The sequence below is a fragment of the Rhinopithecus roxellana genome, chromosome 6 (genome assembly GCF_007565055.1).
Source record: "Rhinopithecus roxellana isolate Shanxi Qingling chromosome 6, ASM756505v1, whole genome shotgun sequence".
NCBI classification, from domain to species: Eukaryota; Metazoa; Chordata; class Mammalia; order Primates; family Cercopithecidae; genus Rhinopithecus; species Rhinopithecus roxellana.
The window spans coordinates 99,048,787-99,063,410 of record NC_044554.1 but is presented as its reverse complement, the minus strand read 5'-3'; the positions used below and the strand labels follow the sequence as shown (position 1 = coordinate 99,063,410).

The following is a 14,624-nucleotide window of genomic DNA, read 5'->3' as shown; positions in this document are numbered from 1 at the left end:
CGCCTGTAATCCCAGCACTTTGGAAGGCCGAGGTGGGTGGATCACCTGAGGTCTGGAGTTCGAGACCAGCCTGGCCAACATGGTGAAACCCCATCTCTAGTAAAAATACAAAAATTAACTGGGCATAGTGGCGCATGCCTGTAATCCCAGCTACTCAGGAGGCTGAGGCAGGAGAAGTGCTTGAACCCAGGAGGCAGAGGTTGCAGTGAGCCAAGATCGTACCACTGCATTCCAACCTGGGCGACAGAGTGAGACTCCGTCTCAAAAAAAAAAAAAAAAAAAAAAGAATCACAGCAGCACTTGTCTCTCACCCATAATGGTAGAATGGGAGGCCCAGCTTCCTGCCCCTTCCTTCCCCTTGCCACCCTAGGGCCCTTTCTGTGAAGCCCAGGTAGCCCTGCAGGGGTGGGTGAGGCCGGCCCCATCCCCACTCACCCTTTCCTTGCTCCCAGGGGCGTCTGGTTCTCTCCAACAAGATGGCGCGCACCATCGGCTTCTTCTACACACTGTTCCTGCACTGCCTGGTCTTCCTGGTGAGTGTGCACACGGGCAGGCCAGGGGCACCTTCACCACCCCTACCCCTGACCTCCAGGGCAGCATGGGCCTGTTACGGTGGCCTGGCCCCTGGACCTACCCCAAGCTGTATCCCCAGCTGGAGGCCACGCCTCTCCCCTTCAAGAGCCTTGGCCCACCCCAGGGACGAGAAGGACCCACCCCACTGCCCACTGGGACCTCTGGCCAGGGCACCAGCCAGGCCACTCCGTGAAAGAGGCCTGGCTGATCGCATCTGGGACTGGTCCTAGAGGGGCTTCATAGGAAGAAGGGATGGAATGGAAAGGGAGCAGGTCTAATGAACTCCACCAAGGGACAGTCATGAAGGCTGCACAGGGAAGGGGCATCTTGAACTAACCTCCTCAGCTGCAGAGGGGTGTTCTAGTTAGCAGGTAAGGGCCTCCATGTCTGCCAAGTTGGGGGAGAAGAGGGGTGGAAGGCTGTGTCTCTGGAAGGATCCAGCCTTGGGGACTCCTGTCCCCAGCACAGTCAAGATGGCCCCTACAGGGCTAACCTGGGCTCCAGCTCTGACCCCAGGGCCCAGTGGGTCCTGGCCCTTCCAGGGGTTGTCCCACAGTATTCGGGGAGGTGCCTCCGTGTCTGGGCCCATCTGACCATCTGCAGAAATGGCAGGTGCAGGAGCATGTCTAAGGCCCACCCGCCCCGGAGCCTGGGGCTCGAGAACCTTTATGTCCCAGGCCAGGCCCAGGGGCCATGGGTGGGCTGCAGGGGTGACCTTGAGGCGAACGGGCAGCTCACCGTGTCTCCATCTGGCCAGGTGCTCTACAAGTTGGCATGGAGTGAGAGCGTGGAGAGGGACTGTGCCACCTTCTGCGCCAAGAAGTGAGGACCCCCACTTGGGCCCCCTCTCAGCCCCACAACCAGCTCCCAGAACCCCCTGCAATACCCCTGAGTTCCTGCCTCATGTCCCCCACTCCTTAGCCCTCCATCACAGCCCCCCATTCTGGCCCTCCCCCTACCCTCACTCCCAGTGCCCACTACCACCCAGCCCCACCCCATCACACGATACACATCCCCTTTCCCCAACACACACACTCGGCCTCAACAAACCTTCCCGTGTCCCCCAGGTTCGCCGATCACCTGCACAAGTTCCACGAGAATGACAACGGGGCGGCGGCTGGTGACTTGTGGCAGTGACACCCCGGCACCTGCCCCGTGACAGTGACAGCTGCACCTCCACCCCTGACTGCTCAGTGCATCTAATCACTTAGTCTCCCCCGAAGAATCCCTCATGGAAACTGCTCTTATCCGCTGTCCAGCAGCTGCCAGAGGCCCCAGGTCCCCTCGGGTCCCCTTGAAAGAATGTCTCGGTCACATCAGGCCCACTAGGTCCAGAGAGCCAGCCCCCAATGCCCGGCCAGGCTAAGCTGCAGAGACCCTCTCAGCCCCCACTTCAGGCTAGGGCTCTGCCCGCAGCCTGACCTCTAGCCCTGGTGGCAGAGGTCCCTCAGCTGTGAGGCTGATTGGGTGACCACCGATTCCAGCTGTGGTTAATCCAGCTTGGACCTGTCTGCACTGCGATCCTCTTGGGCTCCCCTAGGATCTCCCCATGCCCCGTAAGAGGTGGAAGGCACTTCCTTCCAGGACAGCAAGCTTTGAGTCCAGTACCCCTAGCCTGCCTTTGCCACCAGCACCACCCCACAGAGTATATGAGGTTTGACAGAGTCTGCCCCCTCCCCCACTGCACCCCGAGAGAGAGCCCCAGTCAGCGGAACAGTTTCTATTACCCCCTCCCGGCCCCCAGACCCATGTGATTTCTGCTTTCTTCTTTAGCAAGATATTCTGGTTTCTAGGTAAGGAAGAGTCTCTGATGAGCCCCCGAGCCTCAGTCTCTTCAGACTCATGGACTGGTCTGAGGGGTCCAAGCATGTCCTAGCCAATCAGAACTGGCTGTGGACCACCCTCGCACGGCCACCTCTCAGGGCCACTGGCAGGCCTTCCTAAGTTAGATTTGTAGTTGCATATTTAGCTTTGCACATTTGAAATAAACCACGGTTGCAGCCACCCTGGTGCCCTGTGCTCTGGGACGCTGGAGGGACAGGAGGCTGGTGGGGACCGCCTGCAGTGCCACCCCTGAGAGCTGGGGCTGGCCTCACAGCTGGGCACACAGAACATTCTTCCCCCTCTTCTCATCTCCAGGAATTCCATGAGCACATTCAGAGCTCTGCTGAAACCCAGATCCAGTGTCCCCCGAGTGCTTTTGAGCGGACAAGCAGCACCATCAAAAAGGGAAACCCATTCCTTTACTCCACACCCACCCGGGGCCAGGCGCAGTTGCTTACACCTGTAATCCCAGCACTTTGGGAGGCCGAGGCAGGTGGATCACTTGAGGTCAAGAGTTCGTAACCAGCCTGACCAACATGGTGAAACCCCGTCTCTACTAAAAATAAAAAATTAGCTGGGCGGGCATGGTGGCACATGCCTGTAATCCCAGCTACTCAGGAGGGTGAGGCAGGAGAATCATTTGAACCTGAGAGGCGGAGGTTGCAGTGAGCCGAGATCGTGCCAGTGCACTCCAGCCTGAGTGACAGAGTGAGACTCCGTCTCAAAAAAAAAAAAAAAAAAAAAAACCACCTTTCAGGCTGTGGCTGGGTGTATGACGTGTCTTGGTCCACGTCAGTTCCTGGGGAATCACTGCTTCCCTTTCTGTGCTCCCCTTTCCCATGGGCCCTCGCCTGCCAGGGGCTGCAGAGCCCATGCCTACCAATCCCCCTGAGCACCAGCCTTGCATGGGAGCCCCCCTGAGCCACAGGTTCTGGGCCACCTCACCGCCAGCCCAGCCCCCGATGGAGGAATGCATGCTCTGGGTCTGGAGTGGGTGCATTAACCCATTGTCCAGGTGGCCCATGAGACTGGCGGCAAACCCAGGTCCCCCACTGCAGCCCACCAGGCCAGGGTCCCCTGGGCTACCTCTGTCTCCGTTTTAGTTCTGAACAGTCTAAAGCGTGTGTATCCAGGGGCCTTTCTTTGGGGTCCCAGTCCCAGCACCCCTCATCATCTCCCCCATCAGGACTTCCAAGCCCCCTGAGCCTCCTGCCCTCAGGGACCCAGAATGGGTCCTTTCCTCCCTGACCCTCATTCCTATCCCCAGCGAGGTGACAGCTGCTCTTGGCCAACTACGCCCCCTCCACCCCCACAGCTACTTTCACATCTCCATCAGTTCCTCCTTGTGGGTCCCAGGCGCTCTGCTGCCAGCTCCTCCCCACTTCCTCCTCCCTGGGGATGGATCCGAGCTATTGTCTTGCCCATGGCTTCTGATCTCAGGACGCTCTCTGGCCACTGTCATCCCAGCAGTGGAGTTCAGCCCACTACTCTGAACCAGGTTAGTCCACTGCGGGGGCTCTCCCCTCTCCCGGGAGGGTGGAGACCACAACCAGGCCATGTATGGAGCCTCCCTCTCTCCCGCTGTCGGGCACCCCCTCCTCCCCCTTCCCAGCCTCATTCATAGGTGTCCTGGTTCCCAGCCAGGCATCCAGGCCTGTGTGCAACTCCAATCGAGGGCTGGCCCACTGCCGAAGCTTTCATTAAAGTGTCTGCTGGCCTGGTCCTGCGGAGGGAACAGAGCCGAGATGTGGGGCAGGGAAGGGGCCTGCCTGGCTTCCATGCCCCCGTGGAGGGCAGCACCGGGGTTTTGGGCAGCAGGTGAGGGCTCTGTCCCCTCCACTTCACCTCTGGAAGCCCCACCTTTCCATCCCTAAGAAGGGGATAAAAATCCTTGTCTGTCCAGTCTCCTGGAAAATTAGAGATGGGAAATGGCTCTGGGAAAGGTCAGAGGTCAGTTTGGGCCCGGGAGGGTGACAAATGGAGGCAGCTCCAGCTGGCAAGGAGACCAGGGCAGAACCGCCAGAGGTGGGGGCAGGGGACAGGGAGGGAGATGACTGGAGAAGACACCCAGGGGTCCCCCACTGCTATCTCCAGGAGCAAGATTACTCTCATCTCTGAGCGGCCCTTTCCACACCTCTGCCCCCACTGAAGCCCTCCCTCCTCTCTAGGACCTCTTCCAGTCCTGCTGAGCCCCCTGCACCTCTTTCAGGAAGCCTCCCAGAGCCCCCCCACCAGCGGTCTGGCCACCTGACCCCTCAGCACCAGGGGTCAGGCCACAAGTGCCCCGCAAAGCCCAGCGGGACTTTCCTTAGCCCGACTGGTCTCTGCCCTAACGCAGGCGAGTTCTGGAGCCAGGAAGGGGTGAGCGAGGTGCCAGGACTGTGGCCCCTCATCGCCCCTCTATGATCTCTGACACCTCTCCGGGTGGCATCAGGCCCCCATCACAGCGAAGGCTGGGTGGTGGGGGCACAGGGCTCTGGGGGCCGTCCCGCGCTGTGTCCCGGGGGCGATTTCCCCCACCGGAGGGCTGGAGGGAGGGGGCGTGGTGGCGCCCTCGGGATTCATGAGAACCAGACGTCGACTTCCCCAGTTGCGACATCCAGGCCTCCTCCAGGCTCCCATTGTCCCCGCTGCGGAGGGTCTGGCCACAGCGGCGGCTCCCGCGAAGCACCCGTCACCCGAGGGGCGCTTCAAGGGCTTCCGCGCCCCATACAGCCGCCACGCAGGACACTCCCCCAGCCCCACGAGCCGCGCTCCCGGGGCTACCACCACCCCGGGCTCGAGAGGTCGCTTCCGCGAGGAGGAGCGGGAGTCCCGCGCCTGGCCTGGGACCCGCTCTGCGACACGAGGACCCCGGTGCAGATGGGGCGACTCGGAGCCGGCTCCTGACCCCTCTCTCCGGGCCCCAGGGCCGGGCAGTCTCGGCAACGCAGCTGCGGGAAGCGAGCAAGCACAGGCAGCCGGCGCAGCTCGGGCTACGCGGAGGGCTGGGGGCGCGGCGGCGGCGGGGCCTGAGCCGCGCAAGGAGGGGCTGGAGGGACCGAGCCAGAAGGCGTGAGGGGGCCGGCGGGGCGGGGCTCGCGGCGGGGGCGGGGGCGGGGCTCGCGGTAGGGGCGGGGCCGGGAGGCGCGCGCCTTGCGGGCGGGGGGCGCGCCGCGCGGGGCTGGGCTCGGAGCGCGCGGAGCTCGGCTGCCGGAGAGCCGCGCGGGGAACGCGCCGGGACCGCGAGGAGCGCACGAGCCTTAGAGACGGTGAACCAGGGAGGGAGCAGCCGCCACCGTCGCCAGCTCCCTCCCAGAGGGAGCCCAGTCCCCCGCGGGCCATGAGCCACCGGGCCCGGGGAGCCCGGCCGCGGTACCGGCAGCGCTCAGCCGGCGCCCCAGCCCGCTCGGCCGCAGCTGCGCGCCTGTAGGTATGGCCTCCTTGTACCCAGTTCCTCGCTCCCTGGTCCTTCCCCCGGGACCCCTGTCTGTCCCCCGGGACGTGCGCTGTGTGAGCACCGCTGCCCCGCGGAGAGCGGCCGCACGCGCCTCGGTCCTCGCGTGTCGTCTTTGTGTGCGCGGGTGGGAGGGAGGAGGGCGCGCGAGGGAGGGGACGCGCCCCCGGCTGGGATCGGCTCTCCGATCCCCATCCCGGGCGGGGCGGGGCGGGGAGCCTCTGGAGGGGGCCGAGCCGCCTCTGGAGCAGCTGCGCCCCCGCCCCCTGCTAGGGCCCCGGCCGAGTGGTGGGGCGAGAGCAGCCGGGCCATTAGAGGAGGGGTCTCTGGTTGGGGGAGGGGGCGCCCAGGTTTCTGCCCTACGCTGGGAGCACTGGGAGGGGGCGTCAACCTAGAATGAGGGTGAGGGCCACGGGGTGGGATCGGGAAGGACCTCCTTCAGGCCACAGTCTCCGGGCAGACACGCCCCCCCTTTGGCCCAGGCACCCCTTTCTCGACCCGCCCACCCGGGGAGCTCCCCGGAGCCCCCGATTGCGGGGAGGATCGTGGAGGGTGCCCAAGAGGTCGGCGCCTTTAAGAAGGGGCGGGTTCGTGCCCTCCATTCAGGCCCTTGGGCCTCTGCCATTGATGAACCTGCGGGCAGCGCCGACCGGAACCGCGCCAGCCCAGCGGGCTGAGGCCGGGCAGAGACAGGGACGCTTCCCGGCCCCCTGCAGCCCGAAGTGGGGGCCTTCAGAGAAGGAAGTCTGCAGTGACTGGGGCCTCTCAGGAGCCACTCAAGGCAAACTGGGCAGCCTCAGGCGAGACCCTGAACAGGAATAAGCCAGGATCTACGTGCACTTCCAGCTGGTGCAAGGGAGAGCCTCAGGGTAGGCTGTCAGACCTGGGTGGAGCCCTACCAATGCCCTCGAGCCAACATCACCTACCCTGTAAAATGGGGTGGTGCTGCCTGCCTCCTGGCTACCGAACAGCAACTCCCCGCAGGAGTTGCGTCCCAGAGGCAGGTCCCCGGAGCTCCTCTGGGAGGACTGGGGGCAGGGGGTGTGGTTTCCCCAAGAGGCTTCGACTGCTTCTTGAGCCGAAGCCCCCCTACTCTGTCCCACCTTGAACTCTCCCAACCTCTTCCCTTCTGACCTCCCCGCTCCACACAGGAAGAGGTTAGGAGAGTGACCTAGAACTTTTGGAGAGGTCTGGCAGTGGTGGTGGTGGCACTGCTTTTAGGCTAGTGTGGATCAGGGCGTTTTGGGGGGTCTCAGAGACAGTTTCCCACCAGCTGCTTCCTTAGAGGTCTGTCCTACCAGCATCCGAGAACAGCCCCACCGCGTGCCAGGCCGGCTTCTGATGCTGCTTGGTTTAATGCTTCTAGGTAATCAAGGGTTAATGCACATACTTTTCTTTTTACCCTTGTGAAAAATCTGTCTAAAGTGTCTAAATCCCTCTTCCCTACTTAGCATGGCTCTCCTAGGGAGGACTTCTGTACAAATACCCAGGGGTGGGCTTCCCTTGGGGGTCTTGGAAGTGGGATCTCCACCCAAGTGATCCTGGGCCTCCCAGGGCTGAGCTTTTGGTTTCAAACTTACTTGTGCCAAGCTAAGGGCATCAGGGTCGCTGTTCATGTCATCTTTACAACAACCCTGTGGGTTTAGTGCTATTATTATCCCCACACAGAGAGGGGAAGTGACTGGCCCAAAGTCCCGCAGTCAACAAGTCAGGCCTCCCAACCACTCCTCTCTGACAAGAGCCTGGCACTTCTTGCCCTGTCTACCCAGCCTGGGTTGCAAGGAATTGGGAGTTTAGGGGCTTCAGGCCTCCTGGCTGCTGTTTTCCTGGGGCTAGGGTCCAGTCTTGAGGCCTGTGCTCATTCTTACTCTCCAGGTGAGGTCAAGGGGACTGGTCAGAGCCCGGGGCCTGGAGAGGTTTCTCTTTCCGGCTCACCTGGCTGGGTGCCGTTTTATAGCTATGCTCTGTCTAGGGGGATAGCAGGTGTGACCCCTCAACACGAGGTCACAGCCCACACCTGTTTGGGCAGAGCAAGGCAGGGCATCGCTGTGTGGGTGTGCAGCATCTTTTGGTTCCTCTGGGTGAAGCAGGGCTTGGGCCCCATTCTCCACATCTGAGGGTAGCGCCCACCTAGGGGGTGGGGAGGACAGCCAGCCAGCAGCTCACGGTCTGGTGGAAGAGACAGGCTACAGCCATGTGGTGTGGTGGAGAGGCAGGGGGCAAGGGTGGAGGTGGGGACAGGATCGGGGGTGTTCCCGAGGACTCCGTGGGCTTGGGAGCTTACCTGCTATTGGGGCAGAACGGGGAAGTAGGCAGTGCCTGGCTGGGTGCTGAGGCTCTATGCAGAGGACAAGCAGGAGTTGGAGGAAGAGGATGTATTCGAACTTGGAGGTGGTGAGTTTGAGGTACCTGGAAATCAGCCAGGCTGGGAGTTGAGCTCAGAGAAAGGCCCGGGGAAGCTTTATTAGCACCTGTAGTCCCCAGAATTTGGGGATGCTCAGATCTTAGGGGTGCCACCAGAGGTCTCAGGAGGCACTGGTATGTGTGTCCTGGAAAAACCAGAAGGCAGCTGGGTGGGATGAGTTGGGGGAGGTACTAAGCGGGTATCCTGCAGGTTTAGGGGGCTGGGCCAGGGCCCATGTGAGGCTTATGACGCTGGGGGAGTGGAAGGGACTGAGTGCCTCAGGCCAAGGCTGGAGATGGGCGGCGGGGGGGGGAACCTCTGCTCTGCAACCCCAGAAAGGCAGGGTAGGGTGAGAGTAACCAGGGCCAGTGCAGGTGAAACCAGCCCAGCCTGCCCTCCACCTGCAGAGCCCATCCAGGAACTGTCCAGCACTGGGTGCTCCTGAAGGAGGCTGAGTCTGCCTCTTGAGTCCCCAAGCCCTGGCTTAGCTTGTTGTCCTGGCCCCCACTCCCTGCTCATCTGACCCCCACTTCCTGCAGAGCCCAGCTGTGGATGCCCCTGGCCCCCCAACCCGGCCACTCAGAGTGCCCCATCCCCTAACGGTGGTCATTTCCTTTCCGGAAACAGGGACTCGGTCTTCCTACTGTGCCCTTGGAAGGGGAGTTCCCCAGAAACAGGTCTCAGAAAGGGACCAACCTGGAACTTGGCTCCATACCCCTCTTTTTTTTTTTTTTTTTTTTTTTTTTTTTTTTTTTTTTGAGACAGTCTTGCTCTGTTGACCAGGCTGGAGTACAGAGGCGTGCAATCTCGGCTCACTGCAACCTCCACCTCTGGTGTTCAAGCAATTCTCATGCCTCAGCCTTCTGAGTAGCTGGGGTTACAGATGTGCACCACCACACCTGGCTAATTTTTGTATTTTTAGTAGAGATGTAGTTTCACCATGTTGGCCAGGCTGGTCTCAAACTCCTGACCTCAAGTGATCCTCCCTCCTCGGCCTCCCAAAGTGCTGGGATTACAGGCGTGAGCCACTGCACCCGGCCTCCCCTCTTGCCCATTCTGCGGCCCTGGACTCTCCCACCTGGCGTCTGGCACACAGTGGGAGCTCACCACAGCGTGGTGGCCAGTACATTGAGGGTAGTCACCTCCCTCCCCAGAACCCCATTTCTTCATCTCTACAATGGAGAAACAACTCTTTCTTCCAGGGAAGATGTGAGGGGAGAAGGGTTTTAACAGGGGCATAACCCACTGAAATGTGGGTTCTAGAATGCTGACCTTGGCCACACTGGAGCCTGGGTTTATGTGTTGGGGCAGTGGGTACCTCTGCAGTTGTCTGCCACGAGCGGTTGGAGAAAAAGGGAATGAATGGAGCTGTGATTTTTAAACAAATAGCTTATTTAATCTTCATGACAGCCTCTTAAGGTTGGCACTGCTGTCACCTCCATCTTAACAGATGGGGAAACTGAGGCTCCAGAGTCCAAGGGGTCCTGCTGGGCACCAGGGCAGCTGGGATTCAAACCCAGACAGTCTGGCTCCAGATCTCAGACTTTTAACACTGTCCCAGCACGTCAAGTGACCAGAGGTGGTCATAGGGAGACGCCCAGGCAGTGGGGCTCCCTTTGCTGGGGAGCAACTGTCAAATGCAACTGTGGGAACCCCTGGGACTGAGGGTCTGCAGGCCCCGGCGCCAGCAGGGCTTGTCAAGCTTGGGATGTCTGCAAAAGCCGGGGGGCTCAGCAGAAGGGCTCCCACCCTCCCATGGCGGTGGCAAAGGCTGAGCGTGCCATGAGAGGCCTGGGGTTGTCCTGGGTACAGAGCTGTTATAATAGCCGCCTCCAAGTGATGCTGCTCAGGGCGGGCCTTGGACTAGAAAGTTATCTGCACGGAAGAGCAGCTAGGGAAACTAATGCTCAGGAACAGCCAAGACCATTCAGTACCTACTCACCCATACAGAGGCATACAAGTCCCAAAGGCTCTGAATCCACACCTGGCCCCATCACCAGCCAGAAGGCCCCCACCCACCCATCATGCAGTGAAGTCATAGCAAGTTCAAGGGTGTTAAGACCAGAAACCATGCCTACTTTGCCTTCTGCCAGGGTGGTGGAGTGAACGCAGGTATTCTGGTGGGGGAGGGCTGGGGAATTCCAGCCACATCTGGCGGAATTCCAGCACATCTGGCCCTGGTTCAGAGCCTACCTTGTGGGGATGCGGTCTCTGGGGAGGCGAGGAGTAAAATGGGCTTGAAAACCAACACCCACGTATTCAGTGGTGAAGCAGAGACTGAGCTGTGTGCTCTGTTCCTGAATCTGCAGGGGAGAGAGAGACTCATACCTAGTCAGCGGGTGGGAGTCACTCCAGGCCGGAGGGATGGCCTGCCCAAAGAGCATCTGTGTCCTGCCCAGGGAGGGATGCAGAGAGGAGGCTGGAGGGGTGGAAGGGACTGCCCTGCTGAGGCCAGGAGGGCGCTCGAGGAACAGCAGGATTGAAAGGGCCTCTGTTGTCCAGAGCAAGGCTGAGTGGGCCAGGCCCGTGCTGCTAAGGTCCTGAGGACTCCTAAGGGTAGTGGACATGAGAAGCCATGGCTGGGCAGCTTTTCTGAGGATGGTGGAGGTGAGCAGAGTGAGGCCTCGTCTCTTGTGTCAGGCAGGGAGGTACCTCAAGAAGAGGCTGCACAAGACCAGCCTGGGCAACATAGTGAGACCCCCACCTCTACCAAAATATCAAAAAATTACTTGGGGCCGGGTGCACTGGCTCACAATCCCAGCAGTTTGGGAAGCTGAGGCGGGCGGATCACCCGAGGTCAGAAGTTCGAGACCAGCCTGGCCAACATGATGAAACCCTGACTCTACTAAAAATACAAAAATTAGCCGGGCTTGATGGGATGCACCTGTAGTCCCAGCTACTCAGGAGGCTGAGGCAGGAGAATCGCTTGAACCCAGGAGGCGGAGGTTGTAGTGAGCCAAGATCATGCCATTGCACTCCAGCCTGGGCAACAGAGTGAGACTCGGTCTCAGAAAAAAAAAAAAAAAAAAAAAAAAAAAAATTACCTGGCCATGGCATCATGGGCCTGCAATCCCAGCTACTTGGGAGGCTGAGGCAGGAGAATCGCTTGGCCCCAGGAGTTCGAGGCTGCAGTGAGCTATGATTGCGCCACTTCTCCCCAGCCTGGGCCACAGAATGAGACTTTGTCTCAAAAAACAAAACAAAACAAAGCCTGTTTCCCCATCGTGAATGGTTCATTGGGGGATGGGTGGCACTGCCCACCCCAGGATGTAGGAGAGGACCCTTAGTTCTGACCCTCTCCCCCTTCATGCACTTGGTTCTCTGACTGCCGCTCTGAGGACGGAGCTAAGTGAGGGTGCAGGAGGAAGGGGGATCTCTTGGCAGTGGGGCGCAGCCTTTGGGGATGCTGCATAGCTAGTTTGACCTGTGGGACCACTGACCGTCCCTCCTCTTCCTGGGGCTCCTGGTCTCCTGTGGCTGGGATGGTGCTGGGGAGGGGGTGGGGGCGCCAGCTGGACGTGGGCGGGGCTCCTGCCTCTCCCCGCCCCCAGGGCCACCGCCCACTGCGCCGCGCGTCGATTGGTCGCAGGCCCATTAGCGGGGGCGGTGAGTCTGACTGATCAATATTTTAAGAAATGACCCGGCCTTGGGGTCTGGAACTGCTGAGTGGGCGGGGGCTGAAGACCGGCCTTTTTTTTGTCCTCCAATTGTCAGCGCTATTTTTACCGCCGGAAAGCTGCCGCCCCCTCCCCCATGCCGGCTGGACCGACTGTGTAGCTGAGCTGGGGGCTGGGGTCTCTTGTCTGGGTTGCTGGTGTTGGGGTTAGGAGAGGCCGTGGCTTGGAAAGGCGATGAGCAGGGACTCCATTAGTCTTGCCCTGCCCTCCTCGCTCCATCCCCCCCACCAAAAACCCCTCTGAAGCCCCCATCCCATCCGAGATGGTAGCGAAAAACATTTTTTCAGGAGGAGAAGGCAGACAGCCCAACTGAGCCTAGAAAAACCAGAGGTGGGGGCGTGTAATGGATTGGGGGAGGGTGGTCTACCCGCCCAGTGCTCCGAGGAGGGCCAGCACCGTAGGGGGCCCTAGGTAGGCTTCCTTTGTCTCCAACGCCAGTCCTCAGAGAAGCAGCCTGTGAGGGGGAGAGGCAACCCCCTACTTGTCCCTGGTCCCAGTGGAATGACAGCCCAGTCTTCGATATCCAAGGCCATCACTTCTGCATCAGAATCAGGAGCCCCTACAGGCCACACACAGCTCCAGCAACCCCATTTTACTGATAGGGAAGCAGAGGCACCGAGAGACACAGAGCCTGGCCCAGGATAGAGTCCAAATCTCCCAGAACCCAGTCCAGCACTGCCCGGCACCAACTCAACTGGTCTGTTCCGACACCCTGGGACCATAGGGAGAGCTGACCACCAAGAGAGTTAAAGACCACAGGGTCTTGGAGATCAGAGAGGCAGAGCAGTATAGGGAAGGTTTCCGGGGAGAAGAGAAGGTTTTGTTTTGGTTTGGTTTTTTGAGACAGAGTCTCACTCTGTTGCCCAGGCTGGAGTGCAGTGGTGCAATCTCGGCTCACTGCAGCCTCAACTTACTGGTTTAAAGCAAACCTCCTGCCTCAGTCCCCCAGGTACCTGGGACTACAGGCTTTTCCACCACGCCTGGCTAATTTTTGTGTTTTTAGTAGAGACGGGGTTTCACTATGTTGCGCAGGCTGCTCTCGAACTCCTGAGCTCAAGTGATCTACACGCCTTGGCCTCCCAAAGTGCTGGGATTACAGGCGTGAGCCACCACACCCAGCCAGAAGAGAGGGTTTTGCACGATCTAAAGGCAGGGGAGATGTTGAATAGTCGGAAGAGCAAAGTCCCTAGCGAGGGCTTGAAACACCAACCTTGGCAATACCCGGAGGCTGGGGGAGCTCCCGCCCTGCCCGTGACTGCACATGGGTTATAACATTGCAGACACCACCTCCTGTCCCATCTTGCCACCGAGTGGTCAGAAAGTGAGGAGAGTGGGCTCAGAGGTTGGGATTGTGGTCAGTGTCACTCACTCGGGGAGCCCCCGCGGGGTCACGCCTTGAGCCCAGGTCAGCCAAGCTCCCTACACATGGTCTCCTCCCCAGTTCTGGTCCCAAAGGTGGGTGGGGACAGCACACTCCTGCCCCTGCCCCTGCCACAGCCAGGCCCCCTTCCCTGTGGCTTGCAGTCTCCCCTCTGCAGAGAACCATGTCGGGGCCTCCCTCTCTCCATCTGTAGCCAGGTGGGAGCCTCCCTGCTGGCACTGCTGTTTGGAGACTTATACCTCTAGCTGCTCAACCTGCTTCATCTGTGTATCCAGGGCTGGTCCTACTGAGGACTGCTGTGCCCAGCATCAGGCCTACAGGCTCCTGGCTGGCTTGCGGGGTTAGGTAGGGGAGGTCAGGGCAGTCCCAACCTCCCAGTGCCTCCCAGGCCAGTCCATGCCTAGGACCTGGCCACACCTGCCATGCCCTTGGAAGATTCCTCTCTAAGTTCCACTCCCACTCCAGTAAGGGCTACCTGAGACTCACCTGCGAGAGCCTCCCCCAGGGCCCTGTCCCGCATCTCTGTGCCTTCTCCCTACCAAGAGTTTCTCCAGCCAGCAGGACGAGCTGGCGGGCAACAGGGATTGACAATGTCTGAGGACTCAGTACTGGGGTTGACTTCCTGCCTGCCCTCATGTGGGGGCATAATCATGTCACTCAGGGACCACACACCTACCCTTCCCAGGCTGCCAAGTCACTGGCTCTGAGCCCCCGGGGGGTCCTAATGGTACCGGAAGAGAGGTGGCCACCGTCAGGGGCACTAGCATACTGGATAAATTGTTGGGCTTGGAGCTCAGGGACAGGGTTTCATGGGTTCAGCTGCGGCCCCACCCCCACCCCAGGAAATGCCACCCCCACAGGTCAAGACCTGGTCCTGGGCTCATCACCTTCCCTGGAGGCCATGGTGGTGGCGGTGGTGGTGGTGGTGGTGGCAGGTGTGTTCCCGTCTCCACCCCTCGGGGAAGAAGCAAGTTCCAGGAGCCTGGACTATGACTCAGGTCTTCCTTTTGCCCTGCGCACCTTCTGTGTCAGATGGGGAGACAGTCATGAGGACAGACACTTGCAGTACCCTACAACTGGCACCATGCAAGAGAGACAGTCAGGAAGAGACTGTGGGAGCTCAGAGGAGACACTTGTGCTGGCCTGGGTTGGGGAGAAAGGAGAGGTGTCAGGGAAGGCTTCCTGGAAGAAGTGGCTTCTGGATTAATTATTGAAGGGTGAGTAGGAGTTAGGGGAAGAAAGGAGGGGGCAGGGGAAAGGTCAGGCATGAGCAAAGCTCGTGGGGGCCTCAGTCCCCATCCTCCCCCCACCTTCATGAACTCTAAACAC

The 14,624-nt window shown here is 60.2% G+C and overlaps 2 protein-coding genes across 9 annotated transcripts in view; both read left to right on the top strand.

The window, feature by feature from the left end:
- The window catches only part of CUX1 (cut like homeobox 1), a 470,900-nt gene extending 468,323 nt beyond the window's left edge, over nt 1–2,577 (top strand). For all 3 annotated transcript variants that reach the window (XM_030932800.1, XM_030932799.1, XM_030932798.1), the window contains exons 21-23: nt 453–533; nt 1,331–1,395; nt 1,641–2,577. In XM_030932800.1, coding sequence (XP_030788660.1) covers nt 453–533; nt 1,331–1,395; nt 1,641–1,710 — 216 coding nt within the window. In that variant the 3' untranslated portion in view covers nt 1,711–2,577. The remainder of the gene's footprint in view (nt 1–452; nt 534–1,330; nt 1,396–1,640) is intronic.
- Nucleotides 2,578–3,751: 1,174 nt separating this feature from the next.
- Nucleotides 3,752–14,624, top strand: part of SH2B2 (SH2B adaptor protein 2) — a 37,748-nt gene continuing 26,875 nt past the window's right edge. The window contains exon 1 of one of the 6 annotated variants that reach the window (XM_030933135.1): nt 3,752–3,895. The gene's annotated coding sequence lies outside the window, so the exon portion shown is untranslated. Of the gene's footprint in view, nt 3,896–5,515; nt 5,810–6,328; nt 6,703–12,941; nt 14,513–14,624 lie in introns of those variants that run through there. The other 5 variants (XM_030933134.1, XM_010387410.2, XM_030933138.1 and 2 more) reach the window with 5 other exon arrangements.